This window comes from Tachyglossus aculeatus, chromosome X4, assembly GCF_015852505.1.
Source record: "Tachyglossus aculeatus isolate mTacAcu1 chromosome X4, mTacAcu1.pri, whole genome shotgun sequence".
Taxonomy (NCBI): Eukaryota; Metazoa; Chordata; class Mammalia; order Monotremata; family Tachyglossidae; genus Tachyglossus; species Tachyglossus aculeatus.
Window position 1 is genome coordinate 8,078,384 of NC_052098.1, and position 24,043 is coordinate 8,102,426.

The 24,043-nt window shown below is 44.0% G+C and overlaps 1 protein-coding gene across 5 annotated transcripts in view; it reads left to right on the forward strand.

Annotated features, from left to right (window-relative positions):
• Positions 1-24,043, forward strand: part of PRUNE2 (prune homolog 2 with BCH domain) — a 76,231-nt gene that overhangs the window by 6,806 nt on the left and 45,382 nt on the right. For all 5 annotated transcript variants that reach the window (XM_038770095.1, XM_038770096.1, XM_038770097.1 and 2 more), the window contains exon 2: positions 53-842. In XM_038770095.1, coding sequence (XP_038626023.1) covers positions 53-842 — 790 coding nt within the window. The remainder of the gene's footprint in view (positions 1-52; positions 843-24,043) is intronic.

Here is a 24,043-nt window from a genome sequence, read left to right on the forward strand (position 1 = left end):
GCCTACCCTGATGCTTAAGTAACCCTTTTCCTTTGCTCCTTTTCACTCTTAGGTATTGAACAGATCATCATGGACTTAGAAGAATCGGAAGGGGTTCCTGCCGAGGTCCCTGGGCCAAAGGTACAAGAGAATGAACGCATATGGATGAGTGAGAGCTATGAAGATCAAAGCACGCTCCAGATGGATTACATACTAGTTACCAATGAAGAAAGTAGATCTGAATGTGAGGATGTCCTTGAAACAAAAGCACGCAGCACCAAATTTAAAGAAGCTAAGGTTGGGTCAGAACAAGTGCAGCTTTCAGAGAGCCCCCAAGATGCAGTTCCATCAACCTCCATAATAAATGAAAAGAATGGCCAATCAGAGGAAAGTCCTTCCATTTTGTGTCTCAGACAGGGTGAAGAAAAGAGGTCACCAGAAAGCCCTGGGCAAGACCAGAGTTGGATGGTCTTAGGCCATGCTGAAGCGAATGATACATCACCTGAAGAAAGTTCCAGCCAGACAAAGATGGTTGATTCAGGCTCTGGACAATCTGCCAAGGTCACGGAAGTGGTTGTAGACCGGGGCCCGACTGAGGGTATGCAGACTCAAGCTCTGACAGAAGAAAGGCCCCAAGAATCTGTGGGCCTGGAGGCATCCTCTTGTCCAAGAAGCCTGGCAAGGAAGAAGCAGCCGGTGGATGGAGAAGAGGCAGGAGCTCTTTTGTTGCAAGTGGTTTCCCAGGAGAGCGAATGGGAGATGCTCTCCCCACAGCTTGCTGTAGGAGCCTCAGCCCCTGGGAAGAAAATGGAAGAAGAGGTGAAGTTCCTTGGCAGTGACCGAAGAAAACTAAGCCCCTCGGGGTAAGAAATGATTTTTGTTTTCTCATCAAAGTTTATCTTTTGACTTTCTATTTAAGAACTGCCAGAAGGATGAAAGTAACAGAATGTGGAGCAAAAGAAGACAATAGTACTAAGCTCTCGGGAGAATACAGTATATAACAGAGTTGGTAGACATGTTGGTAGACGGGGGAGACAGACATTGATATGAATAAATAAATTATGGATATGTATGCAAGTGCCATGGGGCTGAGGAAGGGATGAATAAAAGGTGTAATCAATCAATCAATCAATCAATCGTATTTATTGAGCGCTTACTATGTGCAGAGCACTGTACTAAGCGCTTGGGAAGTACAAATTGGCATCACATAGAGACAGTCCCTACCCAACAGTGGGCTCACAGTCTAAAAGGGGGAGACAGAGAACAGAACCAAACATACCAACAAAATAAAATAAGTAGGATAGAAATGTACAAGTAAAATAAATAAATAAGTAAATAAATAGAGTAATAAATATGTACAACCATATATACATATATACAGGTGCTGTGGGGAAGGGAAGGAGGTAAGACGGGGGGATGGAGAGGGGGACGAGGGGAGAGGAAAGAAGGGGCTCAGTCTGGGAAGGCCTCCTGGAGGAGGTGAGCTCTCAGCAGGGCCTTGAAGGGAGGAAGAGAGCTAGCTTGGCGGATGGGCAGAGGGAGGGCATTCCAGGCCCGGGGGATGACGTGGGCCGGGGGTCGATGGCGGGACAGGCGAGAGCGAGGTACAGTGAGGAGATTAGTGGTGGAGGAGCGGAGGGTGCGGGCTGGGCAGTAGAAGGAGAGAAGGGAGGTGAGGTAGGAGGGGGCGAGGTGATGGAGAGCCTTGAAGCCCAGGGTGAGGAGTTTCTGCTTGATGCGCAGATTGATCGGTAGCCATTGGAGGTTTTTGAGGAGGGGAGTAATATGTCCAGAGCGTTTCTGGACAAAGATAATCCGGGCAGCAGCATGAAGTATGGATTGAAGTGGAGAGAGACACGAGGATGGGAGATCAGAGAGAAGGCTAGTGCAGTAGTCCAGACGGGATAGGATGAGAGCTTGAATGAGCAGGGTAGCAGTTTGGATGGAGAGGAAAGGGCGGATCTTGGCAATGTTGCGGAGCTGAGACCGGCAGGTTTTGGTGACGGCTTGGATGTGAGGGGTGAATGAGAGAGCGGAGTCGAGGATGACACCGAGGTTGCGGGCTTGTGAGACGGGAAGGATGGTAGTGCCGTCAACAGAGATGGGAAAGTCAGGGAGAGGACAAGGTTTGGGAGGGAAGACAAGGAGCTCAGTCTTCGACATGTTGAGCTTTAGGTGGCGGGCGGACATCCAGATGGAGATGTCCTGAAGGCAGGAGGAGATGCGAGCCTGGAGGGAGGGGGAGAGAGCAGGGGCAGAGATGTAGATCTGGGTGTCATCAGCGTAGAGATGATAGTTGAAGCCGTGGGAGCGAATGAGGTCACCAAGGGAGTGGGTGTAGATTGAGAACAGAAGGGGACCAAGCACTGAACCTTGGGGAACCCCCACAGTAAGAGGATGGGAGGGGGAGGAGGAGCCTGCAAAAGAGACTGAGAAAGAACGACCGGAGAGATAAGAGGAGAACCAGGAGAGGACGGAGTCAGTGAAGCCAAGGTCAGATAACGTGTTGAGGAGAAGGGGGTGGTCCACAGTGTCAAAGGCAGCTGAGAGGTCGAGGAGGATTAGGACAGAGTAGGAGCCGTTGGATTTGGCAAGCAATAATAATAATAATAATAATAATAACTATGTTATTTGTTAAGTGCGTACTATGTGATAAGGGTTGGGATAGATACAAGATCATCAGGTTAAACACAGTCCCTGTCCCCCTTGGGGCTCACAGTTTTAATAGAAGAAAGACTAGGTATTGAGCCCCCATTTTACAGATGAGGAAACTAAGTCCCAGAGAAGTTGGGTGACTTGCCCAGGGTCGCACAGCAGATGAATGGTGGAAAAAGAAATTAGAACCAGGTTTCTTGTCTCTCAGGCCTTTTCTCTTTCCACTAGGCCACACTGATTCTGTCTGGAATAGGTTAAGTGTGGTTCTGCTTTAGGGGAGGGGACATGTGAGCCACATGACCTCTTCTTCCTTCTAAGCATGTGTATGCACGTATTAATGCATACAGAGATGTATGGATGACAGTGGTTTGCAAAATCAAAGAAAATAATTTGCCTCCAACCTTAGTACCTGCTGAGATTCTGCAGGACTGCATCTCCCAGAAGCCATTGTTTCCCCCTTCTAATTGCCTCCTCATCAATAGGCCTAGGTTCTACGAAGTACTTCTCTTCCTGTTCTTACATTTTTAAAAAGGTGCAATTTGGTGTTCCCAAAACATTTCTATAAACAACTGTATTATTCCACTTGAGGAAGCAGAATGGCCTAATGAAAAGAGCACAGGCCTGGGAATCAGAGGACCCGCTCCGCCACTTGCCTGCTGGGTGACCTCAGACAATCACTTTACTTCTCTTGTCTCACTTTCCTCATCTGTAAAATGGGGATTCAATACCTGTCTTTTCTCCCTCTTAGACAGTGAGGCCTGGTTGGGCAGGGACTGTGTTCAACTTGATTATTTTGTCTCTACCACAGTGTTTGACACATGGTAAATCCTTAACAAATACTATAAATAATAATGATAATAATGATAATATTTTTGAATTGCCATATGAGTGATGAAGAAATGTTATGGTAAATGCATACTTAGAAACACACTGCTACAGGCCTGGCACCGCAGAAAAGAGCAGGGGGGTTGTGGGGCCACTGTATATAGGAACCAGAAGTAGAAAAGGGTATTTGTCTAGAACATGAAGGAAATAAAGGAAACGAGATTTATCTGACAGTCTCAGAAGGCTCCCTACTGCTATGTTCTGATCTTTTTGAAAACCATGCACTAGTCTGAGCAGTATGACACTGTCAGACAAACATTGGAATAGTGTAGCCAACTTCTTTATCCATGGTGGACCCCTCCAGGGCCAGAATGGCTGAATCTCAGAATCTTGTTTCCGTGAGTTATGTAAGGTGAGTTATTCTGTAACCTCTCCAAAATGACCTTCAGACTCAGTAAATTTCACTGCTGGCATTGTTCCAGTGTGCTACCAGAGAAAGATGTTATTCTAGACCTCTCCATCCTGTGCCGGGCTCTGGGAATTCTTCCTTTTTTTTTTTTTTTTTACATTAGTCATTCTTGGCTTTTTTTCATGTATGACAAGCCTACAAAAAGCCCTTTTCTTTTCAGTGAGTGACATGCATAATATGTTATTAGATCTTTCTGCATTTTTCATGGGGCCTCATAAGCTTCAGGCTTATTATTTCTCAGGTGGAGCATTTGCACACAGTGGTTTATGTTCATTTTCTGATATTCAGTTTGCACTGTATCGGGCAACCCTGATGATTTCAGTTTATATAGTTTGACTTTTTCTGGATCTTGTTTGGCTGAACAGTTTGGAGCCAGGAACCCAATAAGCAAAGGCTGACCCATGCCTAGGGACACCTTAGTAGTGCATTTGGATGTCAGAAGACACCCTCAGAAGCAACATGGCCTAGTGGAAAGAGCACAGAACTGGGAGCCAGTGGACCTAGTTTCAAATCCTGACTCTACCACTTGCCTGCTATGTGGCCTTGGGCATTTAGCTTTTCTGTGCCTCAATTTCCTCATCTGGCAAAATAGTGATTATCTGCTCTCCCTCCTATTTGAGCTGTGGTTCAGGGACTGTGTCAACCTGATTAACTTTTATCTACCCCTGCACTTAGTACAGTCTTTGGCACATGCTAAGTGCTTAACAACTGCCACAATTATTACTATTGTCATTAGGAGACCATCACCTGTAGCGTAGTTTTTTTGTCTCAGGAGAGGGACTTCTTTCTTTTTACTCTTCTATATTCTCTGGTTTCCCTCTTTGCGTTAGGTCAAACTTGGGAATTTTGAGACCAACTTTTCATGGTGCCTTCATAGGAAAACAGTGTGCCCTAGTGAAAAGAACACAGAACTGGGAGTCAGTTCCTGGCTCCTCCACTAACCTGCTGTGTGACCTTGTCCAAGTCATTTCACTTCTCTGTGCCTCAGTTCTCTCATCTGCAAAGTGGGGATTCAATAGCTGTTCTCCCTCCCACTTAGACTGTGAGCACCATGTGGGACCTGATTATCTAATATCTACCCCAGATCTTAGTACAGTACTTGGCATATAGTAAGTACTTAACAAATGCCATTATTATCATTATTTTTATTATTCAGAGTTTTGTTCTAACATTTCACTCAGCATAAATCTGCACACACTTAGGTTCACTGGGGCCTAAAACTGTATTTTAGAATGAACTAGCCAATTACTTGAATTTTCCAGATAACTGAAGATAAAGTTTATTTAGAGAACTGGAGTTATGCTAAGAATTTGCATACATAGATCATCCACATGAGTTACAGATGAAGGTAACAAGTAAAGTTTACAGCATTTTTTATCTTTGCCAACAGTTTTAGAGGACTTAATGTTCACAACCACCCAGTGTGGCATAGAGAAGCAGCATGGCTCACTGGAAAAAGCACGGGCTTTTGAGTCAGATTTCATGGGTTCAAATCTCGGCTCTGCCAGTTGTCAGCTGTGTGACTTTGGGCAAGTCACTTAACTTCTCTGTGCCTCAGTTACCTCATCTGTAAAATGGGGATGAAGACTGTGAGCCCCTTGTGGGACAACCTGATCACTTTGCAATCTCCCCAGCGCTTAGAACAGTGCTTTGCACATAGTAAGCGCTTAATAAATGCCATTATTATTATTATTATTATTATTATATTTCACTCACTGATGAACCCAGATTATTAGGAATTCACTCTGACGTTGCCCTGCGGCTATTTGAAATTTTCATCCCCTGACTTCTCTATGCACCTCCCCCTCAGCCTGTCCCCCCTCCTCTATCCTTACATTTCCCCACCTACCACTCCCATCTTCTTACTGGGCAAGCCCTTGCTCATAAATGGCTTCACCCAAGGTGGCTATTTTTTTTTTTTAATTTGTGCCCCTTACACCTGCTCCTTTCCTGGCTTGTAACGTCACACTGCCCAAGACTGCCAAAACCATGGGAATAGGACCAAATTGGGCATGATAAGATCAGGACAGGGTGCCATTGTCCCCTCCCAGGGTTCATGTCTCCCCCAGTCCCATTCCACATTTTTGGCAGCCCTATTGGAAGCAGGAGCTGCAAGCCAGTGAAGGGGAAGGTGAGAAGAGCTGTGCTGGATGGAAATACGGGCATAGAAAGGGCTAGCAGAGGGCAGTGGGGAGGCTTTGGAGTAAAGGAAGATGAGCACATGGAAGCCAGGAAAGAGATATTTCAGAGAGGAAGGTGGGGACGGAGGGTGGGGAAAGAATATGGTTCACCAGCTCATCAGCTGGAGGCAGGAGGTGGACGTCAGCAAGGGCCACTGCCATAATATGGGTTCTGTCAGCAGGTAAAAGTTGAGGGCAGGGGAGAGTGAGGATGCAGTGTGAAGGTAGAGGATAGGGGATAGGGAGAGGTGAGGCAGGCACCGAAGCTGGGGAAAAGAAGCCTGGGAGGAGAAAGAGGGAGTTGATGGATGGAATTGGCAGATGGAGAGCAGGGTTGCTTCTACAGCATCGTTGGTCCTTTGGGGTTCCCTTACCTTCAGCATTCACCTAACACAAGGCCTGGAGCACGGGACCCATTGGCTCTGCCTATCTACCTTTAGTCAGTGAACCCTTAGAAGCTGATGAGCTTCCCAAGAGAATGAGTGTAGTGCGAAAAGGTTAGGCCACCTGGAATGGATCCCCACAGACTATTCACAGTTTTTATCGGTTGGATGAAAGGTGAAAAAGGATCTAGTGAAACAGACAAGGAGCATTCAGGAAGGAGAACCAGAAAAACTGAGACCTGATCATGTTCCATGGAAGAAACAGTGGTCCACAGTTTCAAAAGCATCTGAGAGACTGAAGAAGATTAGGAAGCAGTAGAGTCCTTTGGACTTGGCTCCAGGAGGTCAGTCAATCTATTGATCATATTTATTGAGTGCTTACTGTATGCAAAACACTGTACTAAGCACTTGACATATGATAGACCGTAAGCTCATTGTGGATAGGGAATGTGTCTATGTTGTGTTGTACTCTCCCAAGTGCTTACTAGAGTGCTTCGCACACAGTAAATGCTCAATAAATACGATTGAATGAACAAATGAATATAAAAGAGTTGGAAGACACATTCCCTGCCCGCAAAGAGTCATTGGGGACCTTGGAGAGACCAGTTTAAGTGGTGTAAAGCCTGCCTGCAGAGAGCTGAGAAGGTAATTGTTGGATGAAAAATGAAGGCATCCGATGGATATGAGCCATTCCAGGAGTCTGGACAAGAATGTGAGCAGGGCGATCACTGAAGAGAGCAGTAGGATGGAGGCTTTTTTAGAATGGGGGAGACTTGAACACGTTTGAAGACAGAGGAGAAGAAACCACCCGAGAATGAGGTTGAAAATAGCTGCGAGGGAGGACAAGGGAGTAGGATGGAGGGTAAGGGAGTATTGTAAGAGGTGAGATAGGATAGGTGCAGATAGAGGGGGTGGATTTAGAGAGCAGGAGGGATATCTCAATCAATCAATCAATCATATTTTGGGGGCATTTACTGTGTGCAGAGCACTATTCTAAGTGCTTAGGAGAGTAAAATGTAACAGTTGGTAATCACGTAATTCCTCTTGAGAAACATCTGGGAAGCAGGGAAAGATGAAGTAGCAGCAGTAGAGTGTTGAAGGATGATGGAGAGACTTTGGGACTATCACCCTGGCTGGTTTCGATTTTATAAGCAAAGTATTCATTCATTCATTCCATCATATTTATTGAGCGCTTACTGTGTGCAGAGCACTGTACTAAGTGCTTGAGAAGTACAAATCGGCAACATATAGAGATGGTCCCTACCCAACAACGGGCTCACAGTCTAGAGTAGCTGGTAAGGTCCTTGGTATTTAGTGAGGGAGGTGGTGGCAGGGAACTTCAGGAGAGAGTTGCAGGTTTGGAAAAGTCGGTGGGGCTTGCGAACCTGTGAGCCAGTGACGCTGGTGAAACTTGAAATGCTGTGCTTGGTTAGCTGAGTGAAAAGGGAACCAAAATTTGTAATGCTTTTTGATTCACGTGAAATCCTTTCCATTTCCATAGCTTAAAACACCCTGCAGCTTACTATTCCTCACTATCATCGCATGCACTTTCAATTTTCCATTGGCCACTGCTTTTCCAGCTGAGAACTGAGCTCCATTTGCTCCTGTCAGTAAAGCCCCTTTAATTGGCTGGGGAAGTGGTGTGAGGTGATTTGAGGTGCTCTGGTGGCTGAACTTACTGACTCCACAGTGCCAGAAAGGGAAATCAGAAAGGGAAAGAGAAGCAGCCTGGCTCAGTGGAAGGAGCACGGGCTTGGGAGCCAGAGGTCATGTGTTCTAATCTCGGCTCTGCCACTTATCAGCTGTGTGACTTTGGGCAAGTCACTTAACTTCTCTGTGCCTCAGTTACCTCATCAGGAAAATGGGGATTAAGACTGTGAGCCCCATGTGGGACAACCTGATTACCTTGTATATCCCCCAGAGCTTAGAACAGTGCTTGGCACATAGTAAGTGCTTAACAAATATCAAATTATTATTATTATTATTAAATCAGAAATTTAAACTGGTGATCTCCCACCTGGATGCCAAGGAGACAGGCCAACACTCATAGGGATTTGAACTGATAATCAGTAATAAAAATACAGTTTAAACCTATGGAATTAGAAAAATGGAATAGACATGGGTGTGATCTTGACATAGTAGCCTAAAAGTATCCTATTTTTTTCAACTTCATTTTGTCAGGCTGGTAAACAATAAATAAAAAATATTGGGATTGTAGGCAATAATAAAACTTTCTCCAAAGAGAAAAAGCTTGGACCAAGTCTTGTGCTTCATTGTAATGGATGAAGCCTTTTCAGTGCCCGCAGCAGTGATCTACAATATCCTGCAGCAGTGATCTACAATATACTAAAGTGAATTCATCACTAAGGCAGTGCAAAGAAAGAGTTAATGTAGTTCTAAAAGTATCTCCCTTATTCTTGGAAAGGAGCTTATGTCTTGGAAGAAACTAGCAAACTACACTGAATGAGATTCATAAATGTATGGGTGATAAAAAAAGTTTTTATCTTTTCCCCTTTAATTCATTCAGTCATATTTATTGAGTGCTTACTGTGTGCAGAAATGACAATCAAATGAAAAATGCTGTTTGAATTATTTGATGGATAATTTACCAAAAATATGCCTTTTGCTATTTTAACTGCTGGCTTTTAAAATGTTGTCAATCAATCAGTGGTATTTACTGAACACTTACTATGTGCAGAGCACTGTACTAACCACTTGGGAAAGTACAGTACCAGCTGTGTGAAAAACAATTTCCAATTTGAAAATATTTCTTCAATATTCAGATAGCGTTTCTTTTAGATTGTTAGCCCCCTGAGGGACGAGGACCATGTCTAATTCTCACCTGTTTATTCGTTCCCAGCACTTAGTACAGTGCTCTTCACACAGCACTTAAAAGATACGATTTGCTACTACTACTTAAAAATTGCAGCATAGGGCCTAGCCTAGTGCCATACACCCTGTGGGCATTCAATAAATATTAATTGATGGTAATGAAAGGAGGCAATGGTAAACCACTTCTGTATTTTGACCAAGAAAACTCTGTGGATACACTACTAGAACGATTGCAGGTGGAGGTGGGGTATTCTGGGAGCGATGTGTCCATGGCATCGCTATGGGTCGGAGACGACTCACCAGCATAAGACAAGAAAAGAATGATTAAGTGCCTCAGGGTATCCAAGCAACGGTAATGAAAAAAGACCTAACTTGGAGTTAGTCCTTAAAACACTGGAACTGTGGAAATCACAAATCTCATTTATGGGGTCCAGCTCTGTAAATGAGATTTTTTATTTCCAGAATTCCAGTATTTTAAGGTCATTGTTTCCTGGACCTAGTTTTTAACCACCCCTCCCTCGACACACCCATACACCCACACATATATACATCTTGGAGTAGCTTAGCGCAAGCGAAGAGGCCAAACGAGGAAGTGAACACACTTGGGAGATGTCTGTGCTCTGTTGGCCACTCCAGCTTCATGTAGAACCCTATGGTACCCTCTAGGGCCCAGAGAGTTAACACACTTCCTATGCTCTGTAGTGGACTCCTGCAGAGTTAATTTATATATGAAGAAAATCTGATTAAAGGGTGAGTGTACCCTTCTCAGCATAGGCTAACATCCCCTGGCTGCAGATGAATAAAAATGTTCAGAATTTTTTTTTTCCAGTGACCCCTAGCACTAGTACTGTACTTTAGCCATTGATATATCAGAATCATAACACTAGCAAATATTTGCCGTTCTGGTTAAAAAAAACCCCAAAACATTTCAGGTTGATAACATTTTGGGATCATGTCTACCACCTCTATTGAAATGTCCTCTCTGAAGTGCTTAGTCTAGTGCTCTGCACACAGTAAGGGCTCAATAAATACCACTGATTTATTGACTACTGAATGAAGTCAGAACTTATTTGTTCCCACTACATGGATGATTCCCGAATTTACTCTTCACCCCTGACCACCTCTCTCCTTTTCTACAGTCAATCATTTCCTCCTGCCTTCAGAACACGTCTACTTGGATATCCTGCCGATGCCTCAAATTTAACATGTCCAAAACAGAACTGCTCATCTTCCCAATCAATCAATCAATCAATCGTATTTATTGAGCACTTACTGTGTGCAGAGCACTGTACTAAGCACTTGGGAAGTACAAGTTGGCAACACATAGAGACAGTCCCTACCCAACAGTGGGCTCACAGTCTAAAAGGGGGAGACAGAGAACAAAACCAAACATACTAACAAAATCAATAGAATAGATATGTACAAGTAAAATAAATAAATAAATAGAGTATTTCCTTTGATGATTCAAATCCCTTGGATTCTGGAGCTCCTGTCTGATATATTGTTCTCTCCCAAGCTCTGCCCCCAGTAAGCGCTCAATAAATACGACTGACTGGTAAAATGAACGTGACGGATCTAACACATCCTTAGGTTTATGCACGGGTGTGTTTTACAGGGCATTTAAAATGTTTAAACTGGGTGGGAACTGAGAATGTTTCCTCCCAAAACCATATCCTCCCCATGTCATTCCCATCACTGTAGACAACACCGTCCTTCTTCCAGTCTCACAAGCCCATAACCTTAGCATTATCCTCAATTCCTCTCTCTGTCAACCCACATATTCAATCTGTTGCCAAATCCTATTGGTTTTACTTTCGCAACATTGCTAAAATCCACCCTTTCCTCTCCATCCAAACTGCTACTATGCTGAGGCAAGCATTCATCCTATCCCCCCTTGACTGCTGCATCAGCCTCCTAGCTGACCTCTCTGCCTTCTGCCTCTCCTCACTCCAGCCCATACTTCAGTCTGCTGCCCAGATTATTTTTCTAAAAAAAGTTCAGTCTATCTTTTCCCACTCCTCGAGAACCTCCAGCGGTTGCCCATCTACCTCTGCATCAAGCAGAAACTCCCTACCTTTGACTATAAAGCACTTAATCGCCTTGCCCCTTCCTATCTTACCTCGCTGATTTCCTACTACAACCCAGAACACTGACTTCACTCCTCTAACACTGTACCTCTATCTCATTTACGCCACACCCTCACCCACATCCTCCCTCTGGCCTGGAACTCTCTCCCCCTTCAAATCCAACAGATTATCACTCTTGATCACTGTCAAAGCCATATTAAAATCACATCTCCTCCAAAAGGCCTTCCCTGACTAAGCCCTCTTTTCCCCTACTCCCTTTCCCTTCTGCATCACCCTTGCACTTGGATTTGTACCCTTAATTTACTCCACTCTCAGCCCCACAATAGTTACATACATAGGCATGATTTATTTTAATGTCTGTCTCCCCCTCCAGACTGAAAGCTCCATATGGGCAAGGCACATGTCTACCAACTCTCTTTTACTCTCCCAAGCTCACAGTCCAGTGCTCTGCACGGAGTAAGCGCTCAATAAATGCCATTGGTTGCTTGATTGATTAGCATCATGATGATGATAGTAACAGTGATAATGGTGATAAAACGCATTCCAAGGCCTTGGTAATGGAAACCAGGACCATGGTCAAAGCTGGACTTTCCAAAGGCCATTTTGTTACTTTCAGTATAATACATTTTAGAGTTCATTTTATGTGCCTAAAGCTCTCTAAGGTTGTATTCGAATCTTTGATTTTTTTATAATGGGCCTCATTTTGTTGCATAGGATCAGGAACATTTTTTTCCTCCACATCAGTTTACTAAACCGAAGCAATTGATAGAAAGCCACCAAGGACAGCTTTGCTGTAAAACAATAGAAAGGGGAAAAAGGAGTGCTGGAATGGGTGGAATCCATTATTAATAATAATAATAATAATAATGTTGGTATTTGTTAAGCACTTACTATTTTCCAAGCACTGTTCTCAGTATTGGGGGAGATACAAGGTTGTCCCCGGTGGGGCTCACAGTCTTCATCCCCATTTGACAGATGAGGTCGCTGAGGCACAGAGAAGTTAAGTGACTTCTCCAAGGTCACACAGCTGACAAATGGCAGAGTCAGGATTAGAACCCACGACCTCTGACTCCCAAGCCCTGGCTCTTTCCACTAACCCACGCTGCTTCGCCATTATAACTCATTATTACCTATGCTGGGTTATCTCCCCCTCCCAGCTATGCTCAAGCAGGCTCAGAAAAGCCACGGCAGTTTTTCAAGATGGGCAGGCAGCTTGAGACCCCTTAAAAAAAGTTGAACGGCATTTCCGACCCCGTGCCTCAGGGACCATTAGAGAATCAATACTTCCCTCTGAAATTCTGTGCTGCTTCAAATCATGTGCCAGCCAGGATTGCTGTAGTGGCTGGTCCAGGCAGTAGGCTCTCTGGAGGCAGGTGATCATCCTTATTTAGATGTGCCACTAGTCATGTGACCAGAAAATGGTGGTGGCTCTGTGTTCCTAGTTAACTGCTCCAGAAGGGAGATGCTGAAGTGCATCGATAGAGCATCATTCCCATTCTCTTTCAGAAAAGCCTCCTCTCATCCTTGAAAGGTAAGTGGATGTTTTTGCTGTGACAGTAAGAAAGGAAAAGTGCTATTATTGCTGGCCAGTCTGTTATTTTCAGGAAAGAAATAGGAAAGGGTGAACAGACTGTCAGCATCGTGCAAAGCATCCAGTGCTGACAATCAGGCAGCTGCGTTTTAATTCTGTAGCAGTTCTTTTTTATTAGAGAGGTGTGTGTCTTTTCTCTGCATTTGTTTTCTCCAGGAGCAGACAGACTCTTGGTAATTAGAGGGCAAAACCTTCCTGTATTGTCAGTGGCATCACACTTTTGATCATTTTCAGACCCATTTGCATGATTGTGGGAGAAATAAAGGAATCGGATCATTGACCATTTTGTCACTGTTTTAAACCCTTGCTTAACTGGGAACTGCAGTCGCTGAGAGCCGTGGATGTTTTGTGTCTTGTTTTGTTATTTTGTTCCTTTGTTTTCCTGAAGCAAACGACCTATTTTCTGTGACAACCCACTCTTGTTGGGTTTTAATCTAATGAGTTTGGCCATTAAAGTTACATCAAAATTTCAGTAAAAAGACAGAAAAAAAATCCCATCATAGTGAGATTTTTGGGTTCATTTTCCAATTGTTGTTTCTGTGAAGCTCTCTAGAAACAGGATGGAGTCTCATCTGTCAAGGGTGATTTAAGTGAGGGCCTGCTTGGAGGCAGGGGAATGGACTAGGTGACCTTTCAAGCTTTTTCCGGCCGTAGGATTCTAGAAATATTTATTTAAATGCATAAAAGAAATTGCAGAACTCTGCAGAATCTATAGCATCAAATCTGGAATACTTGGAAACAGAAACTGGGGAAATAAAAGTGAGCTTGTGGAATATTAATTGGATGGGAGGGAAGGAATTTTGTTTGAAGATGTAACTTTGATGGGGGGGCAATGTGCAAATGGGGGTGTCTTTTTTTTTGTAAGCACCTTAAGGGCAGGGATTGTCTCTATTTACTCTAATCTACTCTTCCCAAACACTTAGTACAATGCTCTGCCCACAGTAAGCACTCAACAAATACCATTGATTGGCTGATTGATACAAGTGCCTTTAAAAGCACAGTGCAGCAGTTGCCATTTTTAAACTGACCGGATCTTACCTATTAACTTCATGGCAAAAAATGTGCCCAATTTAGAATTAAACTGCAATTGATATCATCTGGTAGAACCAATTCATTTTGATCTGGATCCAAAACCAGGACTGAGTTGGTAGATGCAGCTGAAATACAGTGGAAGACTGGAAAATCCTGCACTTCATTTTCTAAATACAGACATGCCACCATGTCCTATGTGGTGACTATCCCTTTAGCAGTGCCTGAAAATGGAACCAGATTTTTCCAGTGCCCAAGTTACTTCATGGTCAAAGTGACCCCGTGTTGAGGGGGGGAGGGGAAAAGTGGGGCATATATTACATATGCGTATACAAGGGACGATGCACATAAATGCCCACAGCACCCAACATTTACTCAAGCCTCTGCTGTTTCCACTGCTGTCGCTAGCAGTCACATCCCAGTGGCCCCAGCTGAAATCTGGAGATCCTGGAGACACATCAGTGGGGTTGCAATGGTGACCTCCAGGTAACTACCAGTTTTGCCACAGTGGCAGTGTGGGAAGGAGAAGTCTGGGCAGCACCTCCTCCACCTCTCTGATTATTCTAATATACATAGTAATGTAGTAGTGAGATTTATTAGAGAAGCAGAGTAGCCTAGTGGATAGAGCATGGGTCTGGGAGTCAGAAGGACCAGGGTTCTAATCCTGGCTCCCTCACATGTCTGCTGTGTGACCTTGGGCAAGTCACTTCACTTCTCTGGGCCTCAGTGACCTCATCTGTAAAATGGAGATTAGGACTGTGTGTGCCATGTGGGACAGGGACAGTGTCCAACCTGATTGACTTGTTATCTACCCCAGGGCTTAGAACAGTGCTTGGCACATAAGCGCTTAACAAGTACTATTATTATTATTATTTATTGCACCCTCTGGGTGCAGTGCACTGTACTAAGCACTTGAGAAAATACAAAAGAAGCACAAGGCCCACTCCCTGTCCACAAGGCACTTCTGCTCTGAACTGCTTCGGTCATGTTCCTGCCTCGCCATCCCAGCCGAAAACAGGACCTTAATAGCTCTGCTGGTGGCAGGATGGAATCCCCAAATTTGAAAGCAAGATATCTGGTCATGTGGAAGTCAGATTGTTAAGTGCAGAGCACTAAATGATCCCCTTGTGACCCAAAGAGCAGTTCATGAGTGTGTTGTCATACCCCCCCCCCCCCCCCCCCCCCAGTTTCTACCATGGAATAATTTAAGTCCTGGAATAATTGGCTCATGAAATAATAGCATAAACATCATTCATTTATTCAATCGTATTTATTGAGCGTTTACTGTGTGCAGAGCACTGTACTAAGCGCTTGGGAAGTACAAGTTGGCAACATATAGAGACGGTCCCTACCCAACAACGGGCTCACAGTCTAGAAGGGCATCCATAGCAGAACCATAGGCAATGCCATTCTAGCTGATGATCCAAATAAAAATTAATTTCTAAATGTGGCTTCAAAATCTGTGGGCTCATTTTGATACACCAAAGTTTTTTCAGGCAGAGAATTCACATGTGAGGTTGTGATAGTCTCTGCACATGCCAATTGTAGAAATAGGTGCCTGGCTTTCTGTTTCCCATGGCATCAGAAGTGGTTTAAAATCTTTTCCAAGTCTGGGGCATAAAGGTCTCTTCCTCCTCTCCTACTATCTTAGTCTGCAAAATACATGGCATTACATTGGGTTATGGTCCTTTCTGTACCAGGAAATCAGGAAGCCAATCTTTGGAAAGGGAGACATGCTTGCATCATTGAGGCTGTGAATGCTCAGGAGAGGCCAAGAGAAGGCTTCTGAAAAACGAGAGAGATAGATGACTGAAGGACCCATGTCAATCTAGCCAGGCCACCATTTATACATGTCAGTAAATCTTTAGACTGTAAGTCCCGTGTGGTACAGGAACTGCTTCTGACACAATTGTGTCATTATCTTCCCCAGTGCTTAGGACAGGTTTTGCTGTATAGTAAGCACTTAACAAATACCACAGTTATTATTATTATTATTACTAATAATAACAATAATAAACACCACCATTATGTCAGAGGGAACTCAGGAAGGAGCAGCTGTTTGAATTTACTCCTAAATTTTCTCAAACCCCATTAATACAGGTCAACACTTAACTGAATGTTACTCTCCAGGCAGACTTTTTCATCTTCTCTGTCCAGCTTCTGACCAAACTGATAGTCAGTAGAGCAGTTGCTAATCTGTAAGCTCCTTGAGGGGAGGGGTCATGTCTACCAACTCTACTGGACCCTTTCCAAGTACTTAATCCAGTGTTTTGCACCCAGTAAATGCTCAATAAATACCACTGATTGATTAGTATTCAACACTCTATTTGCTTGTGGGACCAGGGTTGATTAATGAAGGGATGCAAGGGCCCTAGTCCCAGCCCCTACTTCATTCATTCATTCAATCGTATTTATTGAGCACTTACTGTGTGCAGAGCACTGTACTAAGCACTTAGCACTGTACTTGTCATGGGAGCCCCCAGATCTATGGCACTAAGCTTCACATGGGTGGTCTGTCAATCAAATCCCCCCCCCCACCCTACCTCTTTCCCCTCCCCACAGCACTTGTATATATTTGTACAGATTTATTACTCTATTTTACTTGTACGTATTTACGTTTCTATTTATTTTGTTAATGATGTGCGTATAGCTATAATTCTATTTGTTCTGACGATATTGACACCTGTCTACATGTTTTGTTTTGTTGTCTGTCTCCCCCTTCTAGACTGTGAGCCCGTTGTTGGGTAGGGACCATCTCTATATGTTGCTGACTTTTACTTCCCAAGTGCTTAGTACAGTTCTCTGCACACAGTAAGCGCTCAATAAATACAATTGAATGAATGAATGAATTTAGCATCTAGTTTATGCAGAGCAGTAAAATAATCACTTGGGAGAATATATTTAGAAGACACAATCCCTGCACATGAAGGGCTTACGGTCTAGTAGGTCCCATTTTCTTTCTCTGCCACCTCCCTCTCCCTTTCTCCTCCCTCTACCATCCCTTCCTTGGACAATGCAGCAAAGCTGTGGAGACAGCAGCAATAGACATTACAGAAATTAGAAATGGACAGCAAAACCAGGAGGGGGTAATAAAAATTTCACCAGCTAGTGAGAGTAGCCAACCAACAGAGCAGCAAGGGATCAGGGTAAACATGTGCTGATGTGGAAGAGACTGGAGGTTTAAGCATTTGTCTTATCAAGTCTCCCTCACACATGGAGTTTGGCACATCATCATCCTATTCTTCAAACCCTAAAGGACAATTATATACCTATAAATATGAAGTGAATCATTTATCTGGGACATATCTGGTGTAGTCCTCCCCCTAATTCAAGCAGGAACTGAATTAGATGGCCTCTCCAGATCCTTCCATTCCCTCAGATTCTAGAAGGGTGATCTTAGCATAATCTCCAGGTCTAGCCAAAGGACTTATAGTCCTGACCCCAGAACTGAACACGATATGTGACAACTCATAACTTTTCATCTCCAACTCCCCAAAATGCCCAGGAGCTAAGAATAAAATGCCAGTTCTAGAATTCTCACATTCTAAAATAAGACAGGAGTGAAGAAATGCTATTTGGAGAGATGTTTCCTCAGGGTGATCATGGGGGAGCAACAGAGCAAGCAGTGCTGTGAGGAAGATGGAGTCCCCCATTGAGAACGATGGATGAGCCTCAGTCCTGAGCATAGAAGCAGTGCAGGGGGAAGATGGATAAAATGATGGTGAGATTAAAAGAAAAAAAGGCATTTGAGAGTCAGTGATTAGTAAGAAATTACAGAATGGACTTGATACATGTCAATCGATCGATCCATCAGTTGTATTTACTGAGTGCTTACTGTGTGCAGAACATGGTACTAAGCACTTACGTCCTTATACTCCCATTCCCCCATCAGCTGTTTGAATACCTGTCTCCCCCTCGAGACTGTAAGCTCGTTGTGGGCAGGGAACGTGTCTACGAACTCTTGCATTGCACTCTCCCCCAAGCACTTAATACAGTGCTCTGAACACAGTAAACACTCAATAAATACCATCGATGGCTAGCCAAAGTTCTCCCTCTCCCCTCCCCTAGCAGTTCTACACCTGGCAGGCACTCAGCTGGCAGGTATAATGTCGGTGGTAGAACATGACCTGTGGCGAGTGACTACCATAGCTTTTGAGCCCTAGACTGGATGAACTCTGGAGTTCCAGTCCTATGCTTATATTTATTATTTTCATGGTTTTTGTTAAGCACTTACTACGTGCCAGGCAACTCTATTTGCTTATATCCACTCCAGAACTTAGTTCAGTGCCTGGCACATAGTAAGCGCTTAACAAATACCAGAATTATTACTATTATTACTAAGCGTTGGGGTAGATACAAGCTAATCGGCTTGGACACGGTCCATGTCCCTCATGGGGCTCACACTCTGAATCCCCATTTTACAGATGAGGTAACTGAGGCCCAGAGAAGTGAAGTGACTTGCCCAAATTCACAGAGCAGACAAGTGGCAGAGCCGAGATCAGAACCCATGTCCTTCTGACTTCCAGGCCCATGCTCTATCCAATAGGCCATGCTGCTTCTATGAATAGTGGATGATTTCTTTTGGCTCTTATTAGATAAGATGTTTCATTTCACTATTTTGCACAGAGATGTTTTTGCCCTGAATAAATCATTCCACTAGTAAAGATATGCCAATTAAAGAGTCATGGATAATTGAATCAAATAGTCCTAAAATTAGTATGTGTACAGGGTTACTGCTTTTATCCCTTAGGAGGTTGTAAAATTAATCAAGTTTTACAAATTAGCTGCATAAAATCTGAAATGCTACCTAGTGAGGCAGCTGTAAGTAAGAGTAATGACTTCCTTTTTTTAGTCTCAGGTGCCCTGGCATGGATTCCCCCCTCCAGCTCTTGGTTTATAGAGTGAAGGATGTGGGAAACTGCAGAGAAGACATCAGAAGAGCTGATGTCTGCAGGGGGACAATCTTTTGCAATACCAATCATTTGACTTTATAGCATTTGGGCAGGGGGCAGGGAGTATTTACAGGCATCCTGGCCTGAAAAAAGCACTGGATGGGAAGTCACGGATCCAAGTTTGATTCCTAGATTTGCCTGACTCACTGGGCTTTTACCAAGGAAATTCAGGAGCAGACAAACCCAGTGTTTGACCAGTAGGGCTGCTTTTTCTCTGGCACCCCTTTACCCAAACCCAGGCCCTCTTTTCCTTCTGTACTTAGCAAAGAATGCCTCATTTGTTCTCTTCTGTGGACTTGGAGGTTGGCCTGAGGATCTCAGTGTTTCCTCCTAATTCTTACAAGGGCTGACCATGCCTGCTTGGCACAAGTAGTTGTTTGTGGAAGTATTTACATAGGCAATATCTGGTTCTGTCTCCAGTGTGCCCAGGGCAAAACATCTGTGCCGAACAGCCATGGGCATGGATTGCCTCTTGGCCACAGACGAGACAATTTGCATCATCGTTATCTATTCCTCCATCACTGGAACCCTGTCCCTTGCCTGTCTACTGACTGAGAGATTGTCCCTCCCTCTGTCCATAGGTGCTCTCTCCTGGAGGCCAGGGTGGCAATCTCTGTTTTACTCATCCTAGATCTCTGTTAAGACCTGAGAGTTTCCCAGTAAGGCTGAAAAGACCCCAAATGGCAGCTATCTGGCCTCTTAGCTCTTTGTGCCCTATCTCCTCCCAATTTTCATCCCTATCTCTGATGAGAAGAGCATGGTCTATTGGATAGAGCATGGGCCTGGGAGTCAGAAGGACTTAGGCTCTAATCTTGGGTTTTTTGCCACTTGTCTGCTCTGTGAATTTGGGCAAGTCACTTCACTCCTCTGGGCCTCAGTTACCTCATCTGTAAATGGGGATTAAGACTGGGAGCCCCATGTGGGACAGGGACTGTGTCCAAACCAATTTGCTTGTATCCACCCCAGTGCTTAGAACAGTGCCTGGCACATAGTAAGCACTTAACAAATACCACAATTACCATTACAGATTATCCCCTTTTCACCCCTGCAATGGGAGTCAGAGGTCATGGGTTCTAATCCCACCTCTGCCACTTGTCAGCTGTGTGAATTTGGACAAGTCACTTAACTTCTCTGTGCCTGTTACCTCAGCTGTAAAATGGGGATTAAGACTGTGAGCCCCACGTGGGACAACCTGATCACCTGGTATCTATCCCAGTGCCTAGAACAGTGCTTGACACATAGTAAGCGCTTAACAAATGCCATCATTATTATTAAAATAAGCAGTGGGCAGCTATGCCTATGTCAGTCAGTGGTGTTTAATAATGATATCTTGTTTTTGTATAGCACTTTTTTATATTTCCAAGACATTTAATAATCTCGTTTTATTCTCACATCATCCCTGTGAGGAGATGAAGGCAGGTATTATTATCCCCAGTTTAAAGATCAGGGAACTGAGGCCCAGAGAGGTTAAGTGACTTGCTCAAGGTCACCCAGCAGGCCAGTAGCAAAGCTGAAACTAGAGCCCAGGTCCTCCTCACTCCCAACCCTATGCTCTTTCCACACAGCCACACTACTGCCTTCTATTTATTGAGCCCCTCTTATGTGTACAGTACTGATCATTTACAAAACTAGCCCTCTTTTCCTAAAGACCATACTTTTCCCCTTCTGAATATCTAATATTGATGAAACCCTGGTGGGTTCTAATTTTTCCTTCTTCTGAAAGGGTATATGTGGGAATCAATAGAACACTTATCTTTTATTCTTTTTTTTTTTGCTCTCCTAGCACATTCTCTTTCTGCTGCCTGTGTCTCCTGCTATTTCTGTCTCTGGCACCTTCTGGGTCTCATGCTGTCACTTGCTCTGCCTTTGCTACCCTTCTGTTTCTGTAAGCCCCCAAGGGCCGGATTTGTGAGTTCTCTAAAAATAAGTCCTTGGAACAAACAGAATCATCACATTTTAGTTTTATTGCCCATGTAAGACTTAGGTTTTCCTCTTTTCATAAGGAATAATTTGGTAACTGAATGATTTGTGGCAGAGCTTAGTCGGTTTAATCTGCAGTCTGTTTTTCTCCATCTAAGCAGTATTCCCAGAGAGTGTGTTGTGCATAATTCTTTTCATAAATAACTTTCCAAGCTGGGTTTTATTTGATGGTCTTGAGTAGCTTAATTATGTAGCATGCCACAAAGAAGATGCACAAAACTGTGAATTCAGGGGACAATATATTTTTCAGCATTCTGTACAAGTGCCAGAGAGAAACTTAAATGGGGAGAGAATGAGCTATAGGAGTGAGAAGTTCAGCAGGATCCAGGAGTGTGACCACATACTTGTTTTGTTTTGCTGTCTGTCTCCCCCTTCTAGACTGTGAGCCCGTTGCTGGGTAGGGACTGTCTCTACCTGTTGCCAAATTGTACTTTCCAAGTGCTTAGTACAGTGCTCTGCACACAGTTAGCTCTCAATAAATACGGTTGAATGAATGAATGAATAATTCAGAATGTTCACTACTGACTAATTTGAAGGCCCCATTTTGCCCCCTAGGGAATAATTTGCAGGCACTGAACTCCAGGTAGTTAGAAAGTTTTTTGACTTTGAATAAGGTTCTGGACTCCAAATGCCTGAAGTCACATGATACCCCAGGACTCATACTCTTGGAAAACACTGTACTATGGTTGATGGAAACTCATTTGTAGTGGGGGGAAAAAACAGGGGGGCACATTCTTCCAGACTGTGAGCCCACTGTTGGGTAGGGACCGTCTCTATGTGTTGCCAACTTGTACTTCCCAAGCGCTTAGTACAGTGCTCTGCTCACAGTAAGTGCTTAATAAATACGATTGATTGATTGATTGATTCGGTCTCATCCCTACCTGGGATAATCTGACCATGCAAAGGCCCACATGAACTTTTAGAATGGGACCAAAGTGGAGGGGTTGAGTACATTGCATAGACTGGATGTGCTGACCTGGGACTTTGGGTTCCAGCTCCAGGGGTCCAACTTCGTGTCCCTCCCCAAGACCCCAACTTCTAACCCCTGAATCAGAAACACAAGGTATTGCTGAGGGGAAAGGACACATAGCTTGGAGTGCCTCTGTCTCAAGCTGGCTGAGATTCTGTGAGATTCCACCTAATGTTAGAGCTTTTTATAGAGACAAAGAATGGAGAGGAAACCAAAGGGAATTTCCAGGCTATCAGGCAGGGAGGGTGGACCAAGAAAAGGAGAAAAAAACAAGATTCTTCTATCAGTTAATACCATGAATGGCTTGGCGGAGCACAGTAGAGTGAGAAAACAGTCCACCGTTGGACACTCCAACACCAACCTACTCACTGTACCTCAATCTTGTCTTTCTCACTGCTGACCCCTTACCCATGTCCTACCTCTGGACCGGAACTTCCTCCCTCTTCATATACGACAAACGACCACTCTCCCCACCTTCAAAATCCACCTAAAATCACATCTCCAAGAGACCTTCCCTGACTAAACCCTCATTTATCCTACTCCTTCTCCCTTCTGCATCGCCTATGCACTTGGATCTGTAATCAATCAATCGATCAATCATATTTATTGAGCATTTACTGTATGCAGAGCACGGTGCTAAGTGCTTGGGAGAGTACAATAAAACAGTGTTGGTAGACATACTCCCTGCCTCCAAGGAGCTTTCAGTCTAAAGGGGAAGACAGACATTAAAATAAATTACAACTGCGTACATATGTGTTGTGGGGCTGAGGATGGGGTGAATAAAGGGTCCCAATCTAACTGCAGTGGTATTGCAGAAGGGAGAGGGAGTAAGGGAAATGAGGGCTTAGTTGGGGAAGGCCTCTTGGAGGAGATGGAATTCTAATAAAGCTTTGAATGTGAAGAGAGTAGTGGTCTATCAGATACAAAGGGGGTGAAGGGTCGGTGACTAGATAGACAAAATCAAGGCACAGTGAGAAGGTTAGCATTAGAGGAGCAAAGTGTGTGGGCTGGGTTGTAGTGGGAGAGTAGCGAGCTGACGTAGGAGGAGGCAAGGAGATTGAGCGCTTTAAAGCCAATAGGAATTTTTGTTCAATGTGGAGGTAGATGGGCAACCACTTGAGTTTTTGAGGAGTAGGGTAATATGTCCTGAATGTTTCAGTAGAGTGAAGTATAGGTGGGAGTGGGGAGAGACAGGAGGCTGGGAGGTCAGCAAGGAGGCTTGATGCAGTAATCCAGCTGGGATGGGATGAGCCCAGGGAGGTTTGGCTGCCTCCTGCTTAAAGTGCCAAGTTGTCAGGGATCACTGTTTGTCAGCAGGCAGCGTGGTGGGTGTATTTTTGAAGTTTGAGTTCATGGCTCATTTGAAATTAGACTCAATTGAATCTCAATTTCAAAAAAGCCAACTTAATCCAACAAAATACAAACAAACCTGCTATCCCTTTGGGTTCAAAACTGCTGGAAGGACATAAAATGTGCAGGGTCTTGATTTGTACTTGACAAAATGGCAGGGGGGAGTGTTTATAGTGATTGAAATATTTTTTGGAAATTCATATATATTTCTGCCTCCCTCTCAAAGGTCTATCATGAAGAAATTTGCCTGTAACTGGGATCCTGGGCTACTGCAATTAACCCATGCTACTGTTATAGAATATCAATCCTACAGACTGAGACTGGACATGGTAGATGAATTAATAACATTTACTGAAAGCCACTAGGTGCCTAGAGCTTGTTTGAACTGCTGCAGAGAATTATACAGGAAAAGCGAGACTCCATGGACCAAAAATCGATCTTATTTCTTTAAATGTATTTCATGTCTCGTTTCTGTCTTGGGGATTTTTTTCTTGAAGTACGTATTCATAACATTGTAATTCTTAACTTGAAGAAGTCAGCATTGATGGTGAGATGCACGTATGTGTGTGTGCTATGTTCAGGCCACATTGAACATACAAAAAAGCTGCCCCTGGTTGTGGTGTCGTGTTTGGTGTTTGCAGCATCTGGCCCTGTTTTGTTGTTTGTCTCCTTGTGTCTCATTCCTTATGTAGTTTTTGGTTGAAAAAAGTCATGCTTTCTTCTATTATCAGCCATCAGTCTGATGGCCATGGGACCTAGGC